This window comes from Eriocheir sinensis, chromosome 4 (genome assembly GCF_024679095.1).
Source record: "Eriocheir sinensis breed Jianghai 21 chromosome 4, ASM2467909v1, whole genome shotgun sequence".
Lineage (NCBI taxonomy): Eukaryota > Metazoa > Arthropoda > Malacostraca > Decapoda > Varunidae > Eriocheir > Eriocheir sinensis.
The window spans coordinates 23,516,425-23,542,852 of record NC_066512.1 but is presented as its reverse complement, the minus strand read 5'-3'; the positions used below and the strand labels follow the sequence as shown (position 1 = coordinate 23,542,852).

The following is a 26,428-nucleotide window of genomic DNA, read 5'->3' as shown; positions in this document are numbered from 1 at the left end:
CATGGATTAAGGTGATAACAGGCCTGGCAAGTGTCTTAGCAGGATCATGGGGTATCACTAGGATGACTTCATACTGAACCAGTGACTATGCGATGATATTGAATAGAGGCCCGTTACCTGCTTAATCTGTGAACACAAACTTTGGCTATATGGGCAAGTGACACCTCCCAGATGTCAGTCCTACCCATACCCTGAGTGAAGGAGACCAAGGGGATGCCCACGATGTACCCCGTGGCATATGCTCCCCATTGGTTAGTTTAGTGTATAGGGTTAGTGGAGGAGGCAAATGTAATGCTTTTATTCTTATGAGCATCCCATGGGTGAATGGAGATTATAGTAACAAATATCATAATAAATCTTTTATTATAAACATCTTGTAAAGTGTGACAAGTAATTGTATTCATTAATTCTCTAATACTGCTATAATATTTGAACCAAATCATGGTCTGTCCAATGTTAAAACTTCACTTGTATAATTAGACCATACCATGTTAACAATCCTTTCAGTCCGCAAACTTAGGACCTAAAATGATTAACTGTATGACTAAGGAAAATTTACTGGCTAGACTTAACTTTCCTCCCCATAACCCCACCTAGTCCAAGCATACAGACAAGACTCCATAAATGACTGGAGGTCACACTCTAAGAATATTAACATTAATGGACTCGTGCATTCCTTTGCTGCTGTTAGGTGGGTGCAACTCTATCCGAGCATATGTTCCTCCAGTAATGCCTTTTGCTAGACGCTCCGGGTTCACCGCAACACAGCCTTCCAGATCCTGGAAGAGAAAATAAGTTACTAAAACACACAGAAGCTGGACATCTAAAGTCATTGTGATGACCACTCTTGAGTTTGGTGTTAGGTGCCTTTTAAGATCAATTCTTCATTATTTTTGAGTGGCTATTGTGTCTACAAGTGTAATCACATCCATGCTAAGGTGCAGGACTATAAATCAATGTCAAATTAAGGACCCGAGACAATTTTGCTTGCTTTCACAAAATATTTAAGTCAAAGAACAAATAACGGGGCAAGGAATAACCAAACTAGTATATATCAAGCAGGAAAAATTAATATAAGCTCAACTCCCGTATAGTAAAAGTGTCTAAATAATCTATAAGCATTTCAATCAGTGCATACAATATCTTACCCTAGCAAAATAACGAAGATCTGATGGAATAACTAGGAGGTGGGGTTTTGATGGAAGGTGTGCATGATTTTCTAGCTGCTCCATACCAACACACATGCTCTCATGAGCTGGGTACAATGGGTAGAAGCTGCGTTGTTTCAGGATGTGCCTGGCCAGTCTCCCTAAACGGTCTGGCGCTGGAGAAGGACTGCAAAAAAATTACATAATGTGAGTTTATTTCCAAATTTATATTAATTCTGGGTAACCATGACTAAATTCTACCTCAATATATAACAAAGGTCAAGGCTAGAATTTTCATTAACAGCACTTTTTTTTTCTTTTTTTTTATTAATATTCTTTCCATACAGGAACTGGTGCTTTATTTAATAAACTTACAAAGAGATCTCCTCCTTGCCAAGGTGAAGAAGAATGTCTGTCGAAGTGAGAGCTACGACCACACCCTCAATACTGATGAGTGCAGGATCACTCACACAAGTAAAGTTCCCAGACACATCATATGGTGGAGTGGGGTACACCATTGGGGAAGTCACATCACGGCTGGATGACACCAGAACGATCCGAGTTCCAGTACTGGAAAAAAATATTTATCAAGTATTGCTCAGCATGACAAAGGCTAAAAAGAAAATTATACAAGAACTTTGAAATTTAAAATTATAGCAAAATAAAAATTTTAGTTCCCTACACAAGATAATACATTGCTCATCTGAACAATAAACTGAGTAAAGGCATATAACAAAGGGGAACAAATAATCCTCAACTATATCTAAAGAAAATGTAAAAAATCGGTTTATAAACTGCCTAGTAAATAAATGTAACAGACTAGGCATGTAGAAGTGCGAAAACAAAGTGCGAAAACAAATTCCTCCTTTTATTTTTGTGTATAGTTGACAAGGTTATCTAAATTGATGTGTAGTAAACGAGATTACACAAACTGATGCATAATCAGCGACACATAACCAACAACTTACCCTTCAAGTGTGGAGGCAATTATGCGGAGGCAACGGTTGAACACAGCATTGTGGGACTCCCCTAGATCATTGCCAACGACAAGTGGGTGACTGGCATCAAGAAACGGACCCAGCAAAATAAGGACATGTGGTGGGTTGTCACGCAAAGTGGTCAGGAAGTCCGTGAGAGGTTCATAGAGCAAGTTACTTGAGGTGGTGAAGGGCCCACATGCCACCACTACCTGTACGGGACCTGCAATTTCAAGTCTCGGGTCAAATTGTAAATGATGGAAAGCCCTCTGCCCTTGACATACAGATTACCTCTTAAGTATTAAAGAAATGTCATTCAGTAGTTTCTGAAATAAGACTTCCTCTTACAAGACAAGAATGGTGATAGTGTAACTTTCACACAAATCAATGTGAAAAATGGTAGGCTTGTATGGTCATAACTTGCCTGTGTTGATGGAGATAGTAATTGGAGAGGATGGGTCTGGTGGAGTCTTGCCCTGCACAAGTTCTTGGGCAATTATTTTGGAGCCGACTGAATTCATACCTTTAATACCAACAATCTGAGAGGAAAAATAAAAAAAAAGGATTAGAAAACAAAAGCAGCTAAAATAACTACCTTTCCCTCTGTATTTGTGGGTTCACTATTCACAGATTTCCCTCAAACTGCACAAAGGCAGCTGCAAAGGAAATTTTGCAGCACCACTCCAAACATAAAGCAGCAAAATAAAAGAAGCATTATTCATCAGCCATATGTACAACGTACTATAAACTGTACTGTAATTTATGTGAATTTCTTACAGTCGGCAAAATCTCTACCATTTTCTTCTTCAACTTCAGGTGCTCAAGCATATCATACCCGCCAAATTATTTAGTAATGAATGATTCCATGAAAATATGAAACTAGTATAAACACTGGATCATAATAGGTAAAGGTGGGTGCATATGCTATGGCTGCACGTGACTGTAGTGCTCATCTCCGATATGTTGGCCCTTCGAACCTGTGGCAGGTGAGAACCAGTTATTCTGGGACACTGGCCAATGTGAAATCTGGGATTGCCAGTTTACCTTACTCAGGTTTCCCCCAGTATTCAACGTGGGCCCGCAGAGTAGTAGCCAAGCCAAGCACACTGACAACTAGAACACGGAGGCATAATCATTTTAGGTGACCATAATGGGGGCACCCAGTAAATTCACAGAGGACAGTTGTTAGTACCAGTACCTGCCCAGCCCTACTGCTGGCAAGGCCTGTTTGTTAATGTTTATCAGCTGAACAGCTGCTTACAATTATGATCTAGTGTTTATACCAACTTCATATATTTATCACCTGATTTTTATAGAAAAAAATTCATTAGTAAATAATTTGCATGGTATGAAATGCTTAAGCACTCAAAGCTAAAACAGAAAATGGTGAAGATTTCGTGGTGAGGACCCAACAGTTAAGCGAGACTTTATTGACTACGTATTTGTAAAAAGTTTACATAAATCACCGTACAATTTAAATCTAGAGGCTACCTTTTTTTTTTTGGGGGGGGGGGGGGGGCGTGGGGGGGGCATGCCGAGCATTCGTTGAATTCTCTATTCATGGGGGTCAGTGTCCCCTAACCCCTGCGAATACGGGGGGGACAGGTGTATTGATATCAGCTCTATCACTGAGGTAAATTACTCATTGTAACTCAGAATTGGGAATGCAAATAAGTATTAAAATTTCCTTACCTGTCCCGGGAAGATTGAGAAACTCTCCACACGAGATAGATCTAATGGCACACAGTTGCTCCTGCCTGGCACTGCCCATCCTTCAACCAGCACAGAGGCAGCATTCAGGTGACCACTGCAGTCACAACAGATCCTTCCCACTGTTGAAAATGTCCCCTGTAGACAATATTTGATCAGTAAGAAGTGAAGACAGCCATAGTGATGTACACTTTGAGATTGCCAATAATAATTCAATCTGCTATTTTGTGCCCTATATTGCAGTCAGTATCAAAATGCTTGCTTTCACTGGTAATACTCTACATCAAATAACAAGATAAGAGACAGCCCACCCACTAAATCTAAACCCATATACCAAACTTCAATTGTAGGAATTATCCTTCATTATTTTATACTCACACTATTTATTTCGCCAATACTAGCATATTCCTCCTCCTCGCCTTCCTTCCCCTTGTTCAGCATCACGTCCTGCATCTCATCGGCCATGGAGAGGATCCTCTCATTCAGCACATCACCAATCGTCTGTGCACTCTGATACATATACTTGTAGGGTTTGGTCAGTGGCGGCTCATCTTCAAAGGCCTGGAGCATTTGTACCTAGGAGGGTATAAATCTAATGTAAATATAAGAGGAAATTTTCAACATCAATTTCATTACCATATATATGATAAGGGTGGGGGGATAGATAATAAAGAAGTGCATCTAATATATAAAGGAAAAGTAATAAAATAGGATGCACAGAAATGGGGCAGCTAGACTTCTATGTCATCCTCATAGATCATATGGGGCTAATAATAATAAGAAATGATGTGACATTTCTATGGATCAATTAGAAAAAGATACAATGCTGTGGAAAGCATATCACTTATCACTTAACCCTCTTTACACTTACTGCATAAAGGAAACGCTGTGCCACATCAGGTTAAAATGATTGCCAACTCCATTATGATCTACTATGCCTGCAAAATAACCACACACCTCAGGCTGGAAACTTTGTTTGGCAGTCCATGTGATGTTCTCTGAGGCGCCATAGCTAGCAACAACAGCCCCAGAGTTGGTGCGGGAGGAGTACCTAACTGACGGGCTGGCCACAGTGGGTGACAGGTTGGTGGAGTGGAACTGGGCAGAGATGGAACGAACTTGACCGTTGGACTGCTTGCTCTTTGTACTCTTGGGCGTCTGTGCTTGCCTTTCAGTCTGTTGATACAGCACAGTAAAAATCTGCACCACGAGGGAATAACCCTGCCTTCTCTTGTGGTAAACCAGACTACCCCTCTGCCTGTAAATGGCCAAAATGGCCTATCTCAGAACTCATGATTACACCTGCTAAAGTTAACATATATAATGGCATTCCTGGCTGTGCTCCAAGTAAAACAATAAAAAAATAAACAGGTTCACATAGATGCAGTATTTTGTGCCCCATCATAGCAGGTGAACATGAGCTGAAAACTAAAACGTCCACTAACTTCTGCCACATTTTTTTTTTAAATGTCCTTAGTATTTACTAATTCATGTGACTAGTTTGGTTTTGTTTTGAATTCCATTTGGTACAGTTAGTAAGAAGTGTTGGATTTTCAGTGAAGTTTAACATATTGCAACCTCAATTGTTAAAAAATTAACAAAGCCAGCTAACCACACCTTGAAAAATGGGCTAAAAGACAAATCAGCCACATAACTTAATAAAGACTATTAGGACATTTATAAAATCAGGCAAAGCTTGAGAGATGGTAATTGAAAGGAGAGTTGGTGGTAGTCACGGCTTCTTTGTGGCGTATGTTCTGTCATATAAGCTTTGTGAACAGAATGGGGCTCCTTCACTCTTTCTACTAACTGGTAAGGTTACACAATAAATGACCAATAAAAAATGCAGCAACACTACCAACCTTAACCTTACTAAATGCCACAAGCATATTCAGATTCATTGAAGAAGTCTTTGTGAGACATGACACCTCCCATCTTTTCACCCAACACGGGGAAGCGGTAACCAGCGCAGGACAACGGAGAGGGCCAACGTGGGGGAGGATGACAGCAGGTAGGGAGCCAGAAAGAAGTCCTGCCCGCGTCAACGGTACTACATACTCGTGCAGCTCGTGAAGAAATGCTATCTGGTGTTCCTAGATGAGTATGGATCTAGTCATGGCAAGAATTAACATGCACCAAAGCCATACCCATCCAGCACCACCGACTCGCTTCCTCTTTCTTCCTTTCAGACCTTTCTTTCGTGTTGCTGCTGGCGCGCTAAAATAACAAAATCTAAGTCCTTGTATTCTTGTTATTCCGGCGGGGGGTGATACTCAATAGGAGGAGAAAGAAGTATGGAAGGATGAAAGTGAAGGTAGGTAAAAGTAATGAAGTCCGAATGTCATTTATATTAGCAGCAGCTGCAGCCACGCCAACCAACCAGCCAGCCGCCGCCACCGCAGCCGCCGCCGCCCAAGGTGACTGCACGCTCCCGAGGTCGTCATCGCCGCCGCCATCACCACCGCCGCAAAGGAAACACTGAATTATGATTTGAAGTCTTGTTGCCGCACCGAATTAAACGGAAATCGTGGTGCTCTGATATACTACGGGCCTCTGTTATCAGTTTAAATCTATGTATGCTTTTGCTTTATTTTTTTATTATTATCCTTGAGCTGCCTTTCTCGCTTAAAAAAATACCAATTTGTCAACCCGCAAAATTTCGTATTCCCTATATTAATCGTGAGAACCAAAATTACTGAGCCGATTGGTTCAAATCAATTTTCATGCTCCAAAAAAATGCGGGTGAAGAATGACTGGAGGGAAGGGAGCCGAAGTGTTAATGGTAAGGGACAGCAGCAGCGGCAGCACGGAGCGGGGAGTGGGTGGCAATGACGTGCAGTGCAGTGGGAGGGGCGGAGTGGAAACAGTGAGCAACCCCGGCGAGTGAGTGGCTCGAGTTACCAACACTCCACCAGAGCCGGTTCAAAGGAGCCAACCCCTCGCGCTGGCTGGCTGGTTGGCCGGCTGACCTTCATGCCGCCACACAGCACCAGCACGCCGCGCCGAGAATACCCAAACGCTGCGTAATATTCCAAAAAGCATCGTACGCCTCCCTCCTCACTTTTACTCTCGACGGAACGGGTTGAGGAGCCGGCCGGGAGGGGGGAGGCGTGAGGAGGGAGGCATGACAGCTACCGCCTGATAGCGAAGGGTTAAAAAACGAATACACAAAGCATAATGCCCCCAGAAACGTTGTAGATATGATGCAAGGGAACGGAGCCGAGGCAGCGGACGGATTACAGCCCCGTGACTATTATTCAGCCCAGCCACTCCGGGGACATGAGTCTTACCTGCTGATGAGGCGAAGACATTACTAACAAAGGTGAGGAAACCGGGGCACCTGAGAGGGCGGGATGTGTGTGTGGCAAGGCGGGAAAGACTTGAACGGATGGGAGGAGGAAAGGTGTGGCGGCGATGATGGTGGCTGATTACAAAGACAAGGAAATGAGTAGTTTCATTATATTTCCGGAGGGAGAAAGGGGCGATAAATGCAAGACGGGACTGTATGTATGTATGCGTGTTAGATACCATTTGCATCCTCCTCCTCGCTGTGATGGTGGGACCGGCGCAAAGAATGTGTTGCAGTGGGAGGAAGAGGGGGAGACTACACATGTAACCAGCATTATTACAACCAACTATAGCATCTGCACTGTCATTGTCGCGACCACTAGTATTCTTCCTCAAACTGATGTTCTCGCTATCAACGTTGCCTTCACCTTCCCATTGCCGCGTGTAGTTATCGTTTACAGATCTTGCTGCCGTAGTGTCACGGTTCCTGTTGGCGCAGCAGGCGCGGCCGCGTTGATGAGTGTAGATCTAGTCATGCCTCTAAAGTCACCACGTACAAGACCTTCACTCACCCACCCAGCACGCTACCAGTCTGATGCTCTTGATCCAACGGTGTAGATATTTCATTCTTTCTACAAGAGGCAAACAACCTCTTACCAACGAAGACATGTCTACAGCAACGTGAAGATAAAAGCAAACCAAAAAAATACCGCTGGAAACAGCATTGTAGAAAAAGATATGCTAAGTAGGGCTCGGTAAAAACATAGGTTAGCAACACATGTAACACGATCTTAAAACAGAACACCCTCTATATCTGATGTACTCCAGGCCTCTCAGGTTTCGTGTGACACTGGTATTAATGTACTCTGGGCCTCTCAGATTTCGTGTGACACCGGAATTACACTGGGCTTGCGTACTCTTGCTGCCTGTAACACACTTCACCTTTCCGCCCTGCACACACTAATAATGTAACGTCTTGACAAAATGCCTTTCATGTTACCCATACGTAACATTAAAATATCCTTAAATTATACTGTTACTAAATTGAAGGTTCAAGGTATGGAAAAACTAAGTACAATAAATATAACAAGGACTGACATATCTTGGTTGAAAAATCATGCATGTCTTTGTTGTTAACTTAGCTAACATATGAAGAGTAGGTGCAGGGATGAGAGGGTGATGGGGGGGGGGGGGGGGTAAGGCATGGAAAGAAAGGGAAGAGTGGGAAGGAATAGTTGGGCTAGGATGGGAAGGCAAGGGAGGGGAGAGACAGCTAGGAGTGAAAAGGTCAGGCTGGGGAGAACCACAGCCGCCACTTTCCCCCCTACTCCCCCTTCAGGCAACCCCCTTTATTAGCCACCGCCGTCACCACCACCACAGCCACAAGAGGGCTCCCAAGATGTTACGAGTAAAGACGGGGACGGTGGGGAAGAGAAAGGAAGAATCGGAGATAAGAATATAACCAAAAGTAGGAGGGAAACGAAATAGGGGGAGATACGAAGGTGGGAAAGGAAAGACGGGAAGATAGGCATGACGGAAGGTGGGAATATGGCATGACTTGTAAAATGGAGGCGGGAAAGGAAAGAGGTTTGAAAAGGGACTGGAAGGAGGAAATGGCATTAATAGGAGAATACTCGAGGTGGAAGACTGAGCGGATATGACTAATCGTCAGGAATGAAAGAAAAGCAATCGATTACAAATGGAAGGAACACAGCTGAAAGAAGAAGAAAAAACTTTAGAAGGCATAAGTACAGGAAGTAATTAGCTGAAGATCTGGAAATATACGATTTGTCAGGAATGGAAGAAAAGCAACAGGCAATGGAACTAATGCAGGTGAAATGAAAAGAAAGATCTGCGTTTCCATGATTAAAGAAGTACAAGAAGAACAAAGATGAAGCTCAGTGCTCAGAGTCAACTACAATACTAATTAGTGAAAACTGTGCCGTTAACTTTTGGAAACTAACTAGGCTATTCACGCAAGTTGTAACTATATCCTGACCAAGACACTCACCCAGCTGCTGCCTGCACAACCACCTCCACCGAGTATAACGGCCTAACGCAATAACCACTTGTTCCACCATCATTTTTATTACCAATACTCTCTCTCTCTCTGGGCCAGTCTTACAGTCCAGTCCAGCACGTTTGTAAGCTCCCCAACCAAACACAAAACAACGAAAATGCCTTGTATAGTGTTTTTTCTTCTTCTTTACAGCAGAGGAGTTAGTTCAAGGGCATAAAAAAAGTAACAAATGTGAAAAAAACACTATACAAGGAATTTTCGTCGTGTTTTGTGTTTGGTTGGGGAGCTTACAAACGTGCTGGACTGGACTGTAAGACTGGCCCTCTCTCTCTGATATGCTACGTAGTGCAGTGGTAAGCGCATTCAGCTCACAACTCTGAGGTCCCAGGTTCGATTCCCAGGCGGAGTGGAGCCGGATGGGACAGTGCATGGGTGCCGGGTTAAGTCCAGAGTTGTGTCCTGACTCCCTCCGTAGTGTGCGTGATTTTTTTTTTTTTTTTTTGGGGGTAGATGATGAGGGTCCAGCCGTACACAAACTCCTAAAGATCCTTCACCAGGGTTAAAAGTTTTTCACTATTCAGTTCCAAGCTTTCGGGGAGGATATTGGCTGGCGATAGCGAGTCCAGCCCGTGATCAGACCATGGTGAACGACAAACAGTGCACAATGACTCAAGCACCATTCACTCACTCAACCACTCGAAAGATACCTAACCAAGAACAGCAAACTCATAAAACAAAATATAAAACACCTAATCTCAAAATACAACCAAAAATGGCAAGTTCATAAAACAATAAAAAAAAATCAATCTTTCAGAAACTAACTTCTTGACTATTACTACTACTACTACTACTACTACTACTACACGAAACAAGGAAAAGATAATCAAGGTGGTGAAAATAATGGAAAAGGTGATGGAAGAGAAGGCAGCAGCAGCAGAGGTAATGGTGGTGGAAGGTTCAAATGCGTGGGACAGCGCGGCGCGGATTTAAGTGTAACGGTTGGTGATGGTATACCTGGCCCCCTCCCCCCCTCACCTCACCTTGATACCTTCCCCCAACCACCCATGCCTCCCTCCCCTCACCACCACCACCACTCCTGCAAAGCCTCATATCAATGCAGGAATCACTCCTATGGCCGTAGGAACGAGGGGGATAAGAAAGGTGGTGTTGGTGAGGGACTGAGTAGGCCTGGCACATGAAAGAGGCCGGCCATCAGCACACGCATACTACAGAAAGGTCCCTCAAGACTTATGGGTAATATCCAACATGGCGGCCGTCCCGTGTTCAGTCAGCCCGCCATCCGAAAGCCCGCCCGCCCGGCTCCCTTCAAACCCCAGCACGCACGCGGGTCGCCTTCCCTCGCCCCCAGGTTCAGGAGCCGCCGTGAGAGTGGAAGGGGAGAGGAGGACAAAGCTGGGAGAGGAAGGAGGATGAGGAAGGGGCAGGTATCGTGCATGCACAGGGGAGAAGAGGATCCTGGGCAGGGGATTTCAACGTGCAGGAAGGTAGTCATCCCAGCGGCGCCTCCAGCACCGGCCCTCGCCAGCCCTGGAGGCGCCGCTGAGGGCCGCCATTCTCTACTTACCTTGGAGCCGCCGCCGCCGCCGTACGCCTCCAGCAGGTCTTCATCGTCCTCGTCGTCAGGGAGGGCGAGGCGGCCATTGTCCACGCTCACTGCAGGTTGAGAGACTTCAACAAGGAGCAGAGACCGATCTCACGACACACACGCGCACAGGCACACGAGGCGCCCCTCCCGCCCCTTCCGAGGCCGAGGAGGAGCCGCCGCCCGCTGAAGGGGCCAGCAGCAGGGCCATGACGTGCTGCGGTGGCGACGGGCTGACGGCTGGCGTGGGACTGCCGCTTCACCGGTCGGCGTGGGTTACCTTCCCCTCCCCGCCCCCCACGCCCGCCCGCCGCCCCACTCCCCCTCCCCCCAACCAGTCAGGAAATCCTCCACGCCATCGTGAAGACGCCACGCGCACCTCCCCCCCCCCTCCCCCCTGTCTTCCTGGGAACACCTACCCCCGCCCGTCCCTCCCTCGCACCTCCTCCCCCTCCAGTGTCTTCCCCCAAGCGTTCGCCGTCCTCCGCGTCCCCCCCCCTCCTCCCCTCCCTCCCACACTACACTACACCTGCCGCGGAGGCCGGTGAGGGTCCAGGGAAGGACTCGTCTCCATGCTCTCTCCCGCCTGGCCCTAGGGTCGCCCCCCCACCCCTGCCGAGGCCTCCCCAGGGACTACATGACTGCCCTGGGTATCACTTTCTGGCCGTCTGGTTGGCTGCTGGCTCCACATTCCTACTTGTTGCTCTCTATTTCCTCCTCCGTGTCCCTCGCCCGCCCCCTGTTCCTCTTCCTGCCCATCCCTCCCTCCTCCCCCTCCATTACCAAGCCAAGCCGCGGCCGCCATCTTATCGGGAATGGTTGTTTCTCTCTCTCTCTCTCTCTCTCTCTCTCTCTCTCTCTCTCTCTCTCTCTCTCTCTCTCTCTCTCTCTCTCTCTCTCTCTCTCTCCGTAGATAGAGATGCAGCCTCCCAGTCATTGCATTCATACCACCCATCCTCTACAGACATGGCAAATTTTATGAACTTTGTGGTATCTATACAAATGGTAATCCTCGTTTTTCTTTTCCTTTACTAAACTAACAAATTCTGAAGTATGTGTAAGTGTAAAGAAGTTAAGCATTCTATTCTTCCCTTCTATTGGAATTATCAGTTTATCACCACCACGAGGAACAGAAACAGGCAAGATCAAGTGGTCAGTCATATCAAACTTGAATCTTCTGAGCTATACGAATAAGTGTATAGAGGTCACGTATCCTTCCTGTCACCCCTTCCATTACCTCTCTCAGAATTATCAATACCACCACGAGGAACAGAAACACGGTGGATCAAGCGGTCAGTCACATTAAACTTACAACGTCTGCCCTACGATTTAGTGTGTAAGAAGTCGCGTACACTGTAAAAAATGAAGGGTACAAAAAGGGTATACCTTGGAAACTAAGGTATATTATCGAGTAAAATATCCTTAACCTCACCAATACCCTTTTCAATTAAGAGGCAAGGTATTTAAGTACAAATATATACCCTTCACTAGACTTAGCACAACATATATACCTTTCCATTCTCCCGTTCCATTACCACTACACTGATCATCAACACCACCATACCACCACGGGGAATAGAAACAAGCAAGATTAAGCGGTCAGTCATAATAAACTTGCATCTTCTGAACTATGTGACGAGTAAAGAAATAAATTATATCCTTTCATTCTTCCCTTCCATCACCTCTGTCAGAATTACCCCCATCACCACCACCACCACCACGAGGAACAGAAACAAGCAAAAGTGGGTATATCCATTCTCCCCTTCATTTGCCTGTCAGAATTATCCATACCACCACCACCATAACGAGGAACAGCAATAAGCAAGTGGGTATATCCATTCTCCCCTTCATTTACCTGTCAGAATTATCCATACCACCACCACCACCGAGAGGAACAGCAATAAGCAAAAGTGGGTATATCCATTCTCCCCTTCATTTACCTGTTAGAATTATCCATACCACCACCACCACGAGGAACAGAAACAAGCAAAAGTGGGTATATCCATTCTCCCCTTCATTTACCTGTCAGAATTATCCATACCACCACCACCACCGAGAGGAACAGCAATAAGCAAAAGTGGGTATATCCATTCTCCCCTTCATTTACCTGTCAGAATTATCCATACCACCACCACCACGAGGAACAGAAACAAGCAAAAGTGGGTATATCCATTCTCCCCTTCATTTACCTGTCAGAATTATCCATACCACCACCACCACCAAGAGGAACAGCAATAAGCAAAAGTGGGTATATCCATTCTCCCCTTCATTTACCTGTCAGAATTATCCATACCACCACCACCACCGAGAGGAACAGAAACAAGCAAAAGTGGGTATATCCATTCTCCCCTTCATTTACCTGTCAGAATTATCCATACCACCACCACCGAGAGGAACAGCAACAAGCAAAAGTGGGTATATCCATTCTCCCCTTCATTTACCTGTCAGAATTATCCATACCACCACCACCACCGAGAGGAACAGCAATAAGCAAAAGTGGGTATATCCATTCTCCCCTTCATTTACCTGTCAGAATTATCCATACCACCACCACCACCACCACCGAGAGGAACAGCAATAAGCAAAAGTGGGTATATCCATTCTCCCCTTCATTTACCTGTCAGAATTATCCATACCACCACCACCACCACCACCGAGAGGAACAGCAAGACGCAAAAGTGGTATATCCATTCTCCCTTCATTTACCTGTCAGAATTATCCATACCACCACCACCACCACCACCGAGAGGAACAGAAACAAGCAAAAGTGGGTATATCCATTCTCCCCTTCATTTACCTGTCAGAATTATCCATACCACCACCACCACCGAGAGGAACAGCAATAAGCAAAAGTGGGTATATCCATTCTCCCCTTCATTTACCTGTCAGAATTATCCATACCACCACCACCACCGAGAGGAACAGCAATAAGCAAAAGTGGGTATATCCATTCTCCCCTTCATTTACCTGTCAGAATTATCCATACCACCACCACCACCGAGAGGAACAGCAATAAGCAAAAGTGGGTATATCCATTCTCCCCTTCATTTACCTGTCAGAATTATCCATACCACCACCACCACCGAGAGGAACAGCAACAAGCAAAAGTGGGTATATCCATTCTCCCCTTCATTTACCTGTCAGAATTATCCATACCACCACCACCAGCGAGAGGAACAGCAACAAGCAAAAGTGGGTATATCCATTCTCCCCTTCATTTACCTGTCAGAATTATCCATACCACCACCACCAGCGAGAGGAACAGCAATAAGCAAAAGTGGGTATATCCATTCTCCCCTTCATTTACCTGTCAGAATTATCCATACCACCACCACCAGCGAGAGGAACAGCAACAAGCAAAAGTGGGTATATCCATTCTCCCCTTCATTTACCTGTCAGAATTATCCATACCACCACCACCACCGAGAGGAACAGCAATAAGCAAGATTAAGTGGGCATATCCATTCTCCCCTTTGATTATCTCTGTCAGAATTATCCTCACCACCACCAACACGAGGACCAGAAACAAGCAAAAGTGGGTATATCCATTCTCCCCTTCATTTACCTGTCAGAATTATCCTCACCACCACCACCATGAGGACCAGAAACAAGCAAGAGTAAGTGGTCAGTCATTAAACCATGAATGAAGGACCACTACCGATCAAGCCGCTCACAACACATTCGCTTTCAGTTCAAACAAATAACCCGTTCACAGCCTGAGTCAGCCCAAGCCTCAAGCACAACCCGGCCACAGTCACAGCAGCACGGGAAGAAGAGAAGAGAACACGACGAGAACTTTGCTGTCGATTCCCACAACAATGCTCATGAAAAAGGGAAGAGTTGGCATTCCTACTCTAGTGTGTGTGTGTGTGTGTGTGTGTGTGTGTGTGTGTGTGTGTCCCTTGATCAGTCGGCGGTAAATGAGTGCGGAGAGGCGGGCAAGACGTGAACAAGCCTGTGTCGGTGATCTCGGACGCTGCAGCTATTTTCAAACCTCCAAAAAGTATATCAGTCAGGTTCTAATGAGTTTTTCTTTAGATTCATGGTACAGAGGAAGGGTCAAACTAACACCACGGTCATAAAACTATCCCTGGAAGAAATGGCCAAAACTACTACGAAAGCCTTGTCAAATATGTAAGCTTGGGAGGCGAAAGTTTTAAGAATATATGACCCCTGCCTGCCTGGGAACATCTCTCTACAGCTTGCAGTCACGTTATCCCTAATATCAACCAGTGCTCTTCAAACTTTCCCGCTGACGCCCAGTTACCCAGTTTAACTTGAAGCATTTACCCTGAAGACTCGTTTTGAACCCCCTTTTGAAGCAATTCGTTTCCCCACCTCCCTCCCTCCTTCGGTTTCATAATGTCGCTCGTTACATCTCCCCCTCTTACACCAACACGACCCTGGACGGTATTCTTAAACACTCCGGCGCCCAGACACACATATTTGACAAGGCAGCTATAGGCATTTTGGTCATTTCCAGGGGTAGTTTGATGACCCTGGTGGTAGTTTGACCCTTCTTCTGTGCCGTGAACGTGAAAAAACACTCATGAAAACCCGATTAATCTCCTTTTCGGCCTTAGGAAGCTGTTGTGAGAGGCAGAAGCGTCTAAAAATACGGACCCCAAGCCAAGCAGGGGCTACACCCCTACGTCCATGTCTTCTCTCTTTTAATGGGATGCTTACAGAAGTGACGAGCTCGTTGGGGAGACTCAAAATGATCTTTCATTCATATTACTAAATGCTATGTACAGTTTTGACACGTTATGAAATGAATGTAGCATTCTTCTCACGAACATGATGAGTCAGGGTTGGGTCCAAGTACAAGTACATGTACTTGGACCCAACCCTGATTCGAGTAATAATTATATTGACTTGTTACTCTGATTAGAATGTCGATTTCAACTCCTTTTTAAACGATGTAATTATCTTCATCTACATTGGTAATCCTCACTCACTGTTACCACCTGTGTGTGTGTGTGTGTGTGTGTGTGAACGGAAAGACGCAGTGCTGCTGAGCGGAAACTCGGTACGATGTAACAGAAGACAAATGATGGGGGAAGAGATTATTTTTTCGATATAAAATTGGTAAGTGGGCAGTGTAATATGCAGTAATAGCTGATTCGTGTTTTAGGGTGAGGTGCACTATTACTGCTGTACTATTACTATTACGACTAGTACTGCTACCGTGGCTGCTACCACTATAATAGCAATATTGTTGCTGCAACTAGTATTAGTACTATTGCTGGTGGTGCTGCTACTGCTGCTACTACCGGTACTACTACTACTACTACTTCTTCTACTACTGTTGCTATTCTACTGCTATCACCACTCTACTACTATTGGTGCTCCTACTATAGTTTCTTTGATCTTGTCCACGTTAACTTTATATGGGATGATATTGTTGAAAAATTTTGAAAGTTTTGGCAACTATTTCATCTCTTTAAGTTCTTACTTTCATATACTTGGGCTACGTTAACCCCTTGACTGCGGACTTCCTACAAGAAGACCTCACCAAGCTACAGGAACGGAACAAAAAGTGGCTGATACTATTCAATGAAGAAAAATATAAAGTCCTGCACCTTGGGAGGGGATATCCAGCATCCCAATACCACATGGGAAACACTCCACTATCCACCACAGAGGCAGAGAAAGACCTGGGAATATGTTACCAGGCTACCAGTGAAAGCCAAATCCGTGCCAATCGCAGCAGACGGGTCAAGAGCCTTCCTTCGTTTGTATTACCTCATTTCTACAATATCATGACACCTCTATATCTAGACTGGACACACCGCCTTCGCGATGCAGTGGTTAGCACCCTTAACTACGAATTTGCGGGACTGGGTTCAAATCCTAGCAACAAGTTAACCAAAATGTAACCTAACCTAACGTAACAAATCCCCAAACAGTTACTATAGATCTTGACTCAGAAAATTTATATATGCTTCCTTACTAATGAGACTTTCTATACAATAAAGTGAGGCCATTCTTTGTTGATTTATACCATAAGGTGCTGGCTATCATGTGTTTGGAAATACTCTAAACTTAACCTAACATAACCTAACAAAACTAAAACAAACACTATAGGTCTTGACTAAGAAAATTCATATATGCTTCCTTACTAATGAGACTTCCTATACAACAAAGTGAGGTCATTCTTATTTTTATACCATAAGGTGCTGGCTATCATGTGTTTGAAAATACCCTAAACTTAAACTAACCAAACCCCAAACAGTTACTATAGGTGTTGACTAAGAAAATTCATATAAGCTTCCTTACTAATGAGACTTTCTATACAACAAAGTGAGGCCATTCTTTGCTTATTTATACCATAAGGTGCTGGCTATCATGTGTTTGAAAATACCCTAAACTTAACCTAACCAAACCTAACAAAACCCCAAACAGTTACTATAGGTGTTGACTAAGAAAATTCATATATGCTTCCTTACTAATGAGACTTTCTATACAACAAAGTGAGGCCATTCTTTGCTCATTTATACCACAAGGTGCTGGCTATCATGTGTTTGAAGATACCCTAAACATAACCTAAGAAAACCCCAAACAGTTACTATAGGTCTTGACTCAAAAAATTCATATATGCTTCCTTAAGACAGTATTTCACAAACTATTTTTGTCCGTAAGCAAAATGCTGACAGATGGGACTCAGCTCATGGACCATTGGGGGTTCTAGAGCGGACAGGCTGGAGCTATTTTCTGCTTCAGACAGCCCGCTCACATTAGCCCGGGCGCCTCACTTCACCCTGATTCGCCGGCTTGTTCTTATGTTTCTCCCACCTCAATGACGTCATCAGCCTCAAACTCACTCTCTTCTCTCCTCTCTCTCTATATATATATTTTTTTTATACTATGAATTTTTATATGTAGCTTCATAGATAGTTTATAGTAGTTTATCTCTCTCTCTCTCTCTCTCTCTCTCTCTCTCTCTCTCTCTCTCTCTCTCTCTCTCTCTCTCTCTCTCTCTCTCTCCTTTTTTATACTACTTTGGACATTTATAGGTAGGGACTTTGCATATATCTTATTTATTCCTAGTTGGGTTCTGATTAAGTCTTTTGCAATCAAGTGTTTTCACTCCACAATACTACTCGTGAACACTTGTTATTCACTCACCTTCTGCCTTCCCTGTCTTTAAAACTGTTTAACATTACATTTAAACCTCCAACCATATTTGTAAAAATAAAAATATTGTAAAAATAACTATATTAAAACATAATATGACTGACAGAAATTAATTAACATCTATTTCTACTTGAAAGTAGATACCCGATCCCTGAAAGTCAAGATAAAGACCAACATTGCCCAATCCCCATCAAGCGTAGCATCCCCGAGTGATTACTGCATGTCATGTTCCCTCAGCAGCTCAGCAATAGTTACCGCCCAAAGGTTTGGGTCACGAGCAAAATCATTTCCGTGAAATACCGGCTTTACTGATACACAACAAAGTGAGGGCATTCTTTGTTAATTTATACCATAGGCATAAGGTGCTGGCAAGCATGTGTTTCAAGATACCCTAAACTTAACCTAAAAAAAACAAAAAAAGGTCTTGAATCAGAAAATTCATATATGCTTCCTTTCAAATGAGACTTTCTATACAACAAAGTGAGGTCATTCTTTGTAATTTATACCATCCCCTGTCCCCTGTCAGTGATGGAGAGTAAGTTGAAAAGTGCCACCTATAATTGCCAGGCGATCAAGAGCAGTGAGCCCTATATCAAGGACCTTTTAGGCCAGGTCCATATCCTGGCCTTGCAGGAAACGTGGCTGTGCGGGGATGAACTGCACAGGCCACACTTTTCACAAGGACTTAATGTCGTTCTCTACAACACCCGTGGACGACACTCAGGTTCTGAGGAGGGGGAGACCTTACGGGGGGCTCACCTTTCTGTGGCATAAGAGCCTCAGTAAGCACATCCAGGTGAGTGGTGCTCAGTACCCTTGAGTCTTGAGCATTACTTACAAGGATGAATGTGTATCTCCCTACCAACATCAGGGAGAACAGGGATGACCAAGCCACGTGTTCAGGGACACTTGCCTCGTTGGTGGACAGTGCCCAGGAGCAACATGTTTGTGTGTTGGGGGACTTCAATGCTGCTCCTGGCACCCCCTTCTTCAGTGACCTACAACACATGTGTGAGGAGCGAGACATGGTGGTGGCCGATGTGAGGACGCTCCCCCCAACGAGCTACAGTCACGTCAACATGGGATGCCTCTCTCGCACCTGACTTGACCATGTAGTGCTATCACCATATCTGTAAAGTGCGTTGGATGGGTGCACAATTCTATACGACATTGTCTCCTCTGACCATTTTCCTCTCTTATTTGGGCTAAAACTTAATGGGCTTCCTACCTTGACACAGGTCAGGCAGGATAGGGTGGCAAGGGTTAAGTGGGATTTTTGGGACACAAGGAAAAGAGAGGAGTATGGTTGGGTGGTGACAGAGCTGCTGAGACACACTGCCATTGATCCTGTCAGGTTATGCTGCTTCCAGAGTACTTGTCTTGGCAGCGGGCATCATGACGCCATCGATAGGCTGCATCAGTTGTTGGTGGTGTGCATGGTGCGTGCTGGTGAGAGAGTATTCGGTACGTGCGGGAAGAGATGTAGGCAGATTCCTGGCTGGAATGAGGTGGTGCGGGAGGCGCACGGTGTTGCCAGGGAGTCCTTCCTGGAGTGGAGGGCCGGCGGCAGTCCACGCTGGGGCCCTCTGGCTGAGAGGATGAGGCACACCATGGCCAGATTCAAGCTCTGCCTCCGGAGGTGCAGGGCTCATGAGGAGGAGCTCCGAGCTCAGGCGCTGGCTGCCCAGCTGGCTGGCAGTGATGCAGCCGGTTTCTGGCACAGCCTACGACCCGTCCCCAGTCTCTCACACGCTCCCCTTATGTGTAGATCAGGCCGTGGGGGAGGAGGACATTGCCACCATGTGGGGTGACCACTTCAAGGGTACCCTGAACTGTGTGGCAGACGTGGAGAGTGAGAGGGCCCTCCGGAGCGAGCTGCGGGGTGACACTGGAGGGTTTTCGCAGTGTCGACCACAGTGAGCTGAGGGAGATACTGCGAATGCTCTCCAACAGCGAGGCGCTGGGCGTTGATGGGCTTCCCTCTGGCGCCTTTAGGTATGCACCTCCCAGCCTGGTCTATTGGCTCTGCCTCTTTATCAATGCCTGCATCTGCCATCAATCCATACCCTCTCAGGTCTTGGCAGTGCAAAGAGCAAGGTTAAAAACCCTGCTCTCTCTAGCAACTATAGGCCCATTGCCATTGCGACTGCCTTGTCAAGTGATTGAGAAGGCAGTGCTGCACCACCTAGAGGGCTACCTGAACACGCTGGACAATCAGTTTAGTTACAAGAAAGGGCACGGCACTGAGATGTGTGTGTGGACGTTGAAGAATGTCATTGAGTACTACACTTCCAGGGGCTCACCTGTCTATCTTTGCTTCCTTGACACCAGCAAGGCCTTTGACAGAGTGAACTACTGGAAGCTGTTTAATAACGTGCTTGTAAGGGGAGCTCCTGGATACATTGTCAAGCTCATAATGTACTGGTACTCTACCCAGGAATTTGCTGTAAAATGGGGGCTTCCACTTCGTTGCCATTTAAGACAGCCAATGGTATTTGCCAGGGAGGGATTCTGTCTCCCTACCTGTACAACGTCTACACGGATGATCTCACTGCCGCTCTGCGTGACACAGGCACAGGCTGCCACTTACATGACAGGTGCATCAACTCGCTGAATTATGATGACATGGTACTAAAGGCGCCCACAGTGGAGGCTCTGCAGGACCGTATTGGAGTGTGTCAGGCGCATGCTGCCACGCACGATATTGTCTACAACACCGCCAAGACAGAGTGCGTGGTAGTGCCGCCGCCACACTCCAGGGTGGACTACCAGACATCAGCGTGGCTAAGTGGGAGTGCACTTACATTTGTGGATAGATTCACATATCTGGGCCATGTCATTAAGAGGGAAAGGACTGATGATGATGACATCAAGAAGCAGACCACCAAACTTACATTCATCGGCAACACACTGCTGAGGAAATTCTCCTTCTGCAGCACAGAGATGAAGTTGGAGTTATTCAGGAGCCACTGTTACTCTCTCTACTGCAACTCGCTGTGGTCACGGTATAGGGCTGCCTCCATGAACCATCTTAGGGTCTGTCATAACGACATCCTCAGGGGGCTTCTGGGGCTTCCTAGATGGACTAGCTCATCCCTGGCCTTCACCAGGCACGGGATGAACTGTCTGGCTGTGCTGCGTTGCCACGCCACATACAGTATGAGGAGTAGAGTGGAACAATCTGGGAACTCCATCATCACCTCCATCAGACAGAGCTCGGCCTATGTATGTGGATCTATGTGGCGGGAGTGGCTGGGCCTTATGTTTGTGTAGATTGTGCATAAGTGTGGCGTGCACACGCATATATAATTATAAGCTGTCAATTATTTAAGCATATATATCTCGGCTGATCTCGTTCGTTTCCTTGTCCTGTTTTTTTATGTGCCACTGGGCGAAATAAAACTATTATTATTATTATTATAAAGTGTTGGCTATCATGTGTTTGAAGATACCCTAAACTTAACCTAAACTAACCTAACAAAACCTCAAACAATTACATACTATAGGTTTTAACTCAGAAAATTCATATATGCTTCATTACTAATGAGACTTTTTTTATACATCAAAGTGGTCATTTTTTAACTGATTTATACCATAAGGTGCTGCATATCATGTGTTTGATGATACCCTAAACTTAACCTAACAAAACCCTGAACAGTTACTATAGGTCTTGACTCAGAAAATTCATATAAGCTTCCTTACTAATGAGTTACTATAGGTCTTGACTCAGAAAAAGCATAAGTGTATGCTTCAATACTGATAAGACTTTCTATGTAATAAAGCAACGTCTTTCTTTGTTGATTTATACTATAAGTTCCCACCTGTCATGTGTTTGAAGATACCTTATACTTAACCTAACCTAACCTAACAAAACCCCAAACAGTTAATGTATATACATCTTGACTCAGAAGTCATATATGCTTCCTTACTAATGAGACCTTCCATTCAATAAAGTGAGGCCATTCTTTGTTAATTTATACCATAAGTTGCAGGCTATCATGTGTTTGAAGATACCCTAAACTTAACCTAACTTAACAAAACCCCAAACAGTTACTGTAAGTCTTGACTAAAAAAATTCATATATGCTTCCTTACTAATGAGACTTTCTATACAACAAACTGAGGTCATTCTTTGTTCATTTATACCATAAGTTGCTGGCTATCATGTGTCTGAAGATACCCTGAACTATCCTAACCTAACAAATCCCCAAACAGTTAGGTTACTATAAGTCTTAGAAAATTCATATATGCTTTCTTACTAATGAGACTTTCTAGACTTTCTAAACATCAGAGTGAGGTAATTCTTTGTTTATTTAGGCCATTAGGTGCTGGCTAATGTGTTTGAAGGTACCCTAAACTTAACCTAACTTAACCTAACAAAACCCCAAGTTACTATAGGTCTGGACTCAGAAAATTCATATAGTATGCTTCCTTACTAATGAGACTTTCTATACAACAAAGTGAGGTTATTTTTTGTTGATTTATACCATAAGTTGCTGGCTGTCATGTGTTTGAAGATACCCCAAACTTAACCAAACCTAACAAAATCACAAAAAGTTACCATATATCTTGACTCTAACACAGTGAAGGCTTTCTTTGTTAATTTATACTATAGGTGTCTGGATATCATGTGTTTGAAAGTTCCTTAGACTTAACCTAACCTATTGGAAATACAATTTTTGTTGCTTAAATTTCTTTAACTAATATTTATATTAACCAAAATTGGTTTGTTTATTAATACAAATACACGTGAAAAATTTGAAAATTCCTGAAAATTCCCAAAATTCCTGGAAACTTTCCTTGGAAAGTTTCTATTATTCTGGAAACCTTCCCACTTTTTGCAACCCTAAGCAGGCACCATGTGGATACAGGGTGACTGGTTTGTTTATGTTGTGGATACAAGCAGCCGACCTTGGTCATGTGTGACGCATACCCAGAAAAGTTGGTTGTTAGTTGGAGGAAGGAGTCTCCGTAATAACCGTAATACGTTGATTTGCGTTTTATATTATTTATCATTGCTTTCTGTTAGTAAAATTACTTTGATTTTGGATAAAATAACATGTAAAATGATTTTTGTATTAATATTTTTTTGAGATATGGGACGCATCAATGGGATTTACATTAATTTCAATGAAGAAATTCGTTTTGGTTTATGAGTGTTTTGATGTGCGAGCAAAATTACACAACGAATTAAACTCGTAAACCAAGGTATGACTGTACAAAATTACTCTCTCTGTAAAATACTTACTATTCAGACTGTTGTTAGCAGAGGCAGCAGCAGCAGATGCCTTCCTCTTGACTGAACTCTGCTCCAGACGGTCCAGGTGTTCGAGGGCCTCCAGGCTGATTGTGTCGTAGCCATTTGTGGTGGCAAAGGAGAGCCACAGCACTGCCAGCTGCTCCCCATCCACTCCATACTGTGCGCAGAGTAGCAAGCCTGCCAATGCAACAATCATAACTTATTAATCTGGCAAATTTAACTACCGTACATAAAATATAGTTTATTTAATAAACTCTGAAAATAGTATGCCGTCCCTGTTCTATTTACATGTATAGCATAGGCTCTCAGACTAATTTAATGAATCAGAACTTACATCAAGTAAATAATTGCAAAGTATCTTAACACTTTGTCTAAATTCTACCATTGGTCATCTCTTCTGTGACGTCACATATTAATCTCATGTTTTTAGCTTTGTCAGACCTATAAATATAAAATCAAGGTTAAAAAATGGAGGATCATCATTATATTCTGGTGTGTTGTTAATGAGAATGGAGTAAACTATAGAAGCTGTACAATGATGTCTTTTTGGTCCTAATAAACTTTAATGTATCCATAAAGCAATTCCAGTGCCCATGTAGATATGTCTAACAGTAGTAGCCTCATTCACCCTGTCATAAGTAACCCAAGTGCCCAGCAATCTGTCTACAAAGGAGTAATTCTACAGGCCATCTGTCTCTATAACAAAAGTAGTCCTACGGCCATTCAACTATCAAAAGTGGTAAAATTTTTGTTAAAACTCACTCACGAGTTTCTCCGACATTTTTATGTTTTCAAAGAAATTGATAACCATTTTCATCACAAATATCTGTTAGGTTTACTGGTTAAAGAAACAACATACCACCACACCATCATATGCATGCCACTCTACAAAACAGGCAGGGTAGCATCTCAAAGAATCAAATAAAACTAACCTTTCTCGACCTATTCCAAAATAATTTTACCTGGACAATAACCTAAATATGCCTGAGTCACTTATTGCCTATATATAGTATTTTGTAAGGAGACAGCAAGGACAAGAAACTGAGAGGGATGAACTAGGGGTGAATAGAGGAAAGCTGGATGAGGTAGAACTTTTCTGTTATTTGGGAGATGTTCTAAACTGTGAGGCGGGAGACAGTGAGAGCGAGAGTGGCGGCAGCGTGGTTAACGTGGAGGGAGGTGGCTAGTCTACTTGTGAATCGTAGCATCCCTCTAAAGAGCAGATCGGGGGTGTACCAGCAGCAGATCAGAGATGTTGTATGGAGTAGAAACATGGGCTCTAACTAGAAAATTGATGGAAGTATTGAGAGCAAGTGATCACAGAATGCTGAGGTATATGGCGGGGATCAGGTGGCAAGACAGGGTGTCCAGTGCAGATGTAGCTAACAGATGTGGAGTAGGACCTGGAAACAGTGCTCAGAAGGGAAAGACTCAGATGGTTTGGACATGTAAAGAGAGCAGGGGAGGATACAGTGCTGGGAGTTTTGGAGCGATTGGAGGTAGAAGGAAGGAGACCAGTTGGTAGACCTAGGAAAACGTGGAGAAGGTGTATACAGGAAGACTTGGCATTGATGGGATTGGATGAGCATTGGGCAGAAGACAGTAGAATGGAGGAGAGCCATAGTGTCCAACCGCTTAGGAAGAGTGAAAACGGACATTAAATAAAATGATGATGATGTAGTATTGTAGCCTAGTCCAACACCCTCTCCTGACCCACAGCATTGTTGCCATGGTGGCTCACAAGAAAACACTACCATGTACAAATTCTCTTCATTGTTATAGTTGTTTCTCTAGTCTGAATTTGCAAGGGGTATTATATCCATCTGATGTCACAGGATACTGGTAAGCAAACATAGCAAAGGTCAGACCGTCAGACTATTGGCATTTTGAGAACTTTTAACAAAATAATATCACAAAAATGCCCTAGAGCCCATCCGAATGAGAACAAGGCCACCGTTCAACCATCACAGTGTTAAGTAGGAACATTTTAATAAACTAAGTGAAACCAATCATAACCAAGCAGACTAGCATGTACTGTTAAAGGTAGTAAGCCACTGCTGCTAAAATAGTAATCTATCGCCCTTAATATGATAACCTATCAATACTTCATTAGAAATTTAAATCTCAGGAACTAATAGTAATTTGTAACAGAAATATTTATTAATGATAACTATGTTACCTATATTTCATCAGGAAAAAAATGCAGTTGGCTGTAATATTGGGGAAACACCCAGCCACTCAACAGTAATTACCCTGGTGGCGACCTCCTCCTAACAAAGTTAACTTGAGTGCCCAGGCATGGCCTGCCAGAGTAGGCTGGACTTGACTTGGATATTGTACAGGAGGACTGGGCAGTGCACTAGTTTTAAAACTTATATTTTGCACAAATTTTGGCTGCGTAGTGCTGCATCTACTCATGTCCAGAAAAAAAATAAAGTACATCATAGAGAGAGGGTTGAGGAGGTGAGCAAAGTCCCTTCCCTGTAGGGTAAGGTAGGTCTCATTTGGCAAGATCAAAATAATGGGGGATCAAAACCCCAGAAAATTAGGTTAGGTTATACCTGCTAGGGATAATTAATTTCGATAAATATAATTAGGTACATGGAATCAGACCGCCAAAGCCTCCTATGTGTACCCTCCCTGGACAGCGGACAACGCTTTTTGGGATTAATAGACTCAAGACTCAAGACTTTACCCTGCACCCTGCCCCCCTCCCACCCCCAGCCCCATGCCGGGTACACGTGCCTGACAGCCCACCCTCCCCTCCGCCCCGCCCGCACCCACACCCCAAGTCGCACCACGCCCTCCACTCACACTGGCTGGCCACCTCGTCGCTCAGGGTCACGCCGAACGTCGCGAACTCCTCGACGATCTGCGAGACCAGCGGCGCCGCCACCTCGCCCTCGCTGGCCATGGCTCAGTTTTCCCGCGCTGCCCCCCTCCTGCCGCCCCCTGCACGCCGCCACGCTCCCCCCCTGCCACCACTCCCTCCCTCCCTTATATCCAGGCCTTGTTTCCAGCCTCAGGTCCCTTAAGGTGTGGTAATGAGCACTTAGAATACATAAAATACCTCATTGTGGGGCCAGACGCGGGGTGAAGGGACGGCGGCCTCGGGAACAGCATGGTAAGTGTACGATAATTATGGTATAAATACGATAGTTTAATGCCTGTTACGATAAACGTTGCCCACACGATACAGGAAAATTACTTGACAGCATTTGAACGAGTAATTTACAGTTAAGATTGGTTACATTGACGCAGCTCCCATACCAATTAACTTCCTACC

The 26,428-nt window shown here is 44.4% G+C and overlaps 1 protein-coding gene across 2 annotated transcripts; it reads right to left on the bottom strand.

The window, feature by feature from the left end:
* Positions 1-344: 344 nt before the first annotated feature.
* On the bottom strand, positions 345-26,299 carry LOC127010307 (DNA polymerase alpha subunit B-like). Of its 2 annotated transcripts, none has more exons than XM_050884184.1 (11): positions 26,213-26,299; positions 23,131-23,319; positions 10,729-10,817; positions 4,793-5,011; positions 4,214-4,411; positions 3,818-3,973; positions 2,550-2,664; positions 2,117-2,348; positions 1,524-1,718; positions 1,149-1,335; positions 345-779 (listed from the first exon to the last, which is right to left on the bottom strand). In XM_050884184.1, coding segments are annotated over exons 2-11 (1,536 nt in total). In that variant the 5' UTR covers positions 23,132-23,319; positions 26,213-26,299; the 3' UTR covers positions 345-635. The 2 variants fall into 2 exon arrangements, with proteins under 2 accessions (XP_050740141.1, XP_050740131.1); XM_050884174.1 differs by lacking the exon at positions 26,213-26,299 and adding an exon at positions 25,957-26,122.
* Positions 26,300-26,428: the final 129 nt, after the last annotated feature.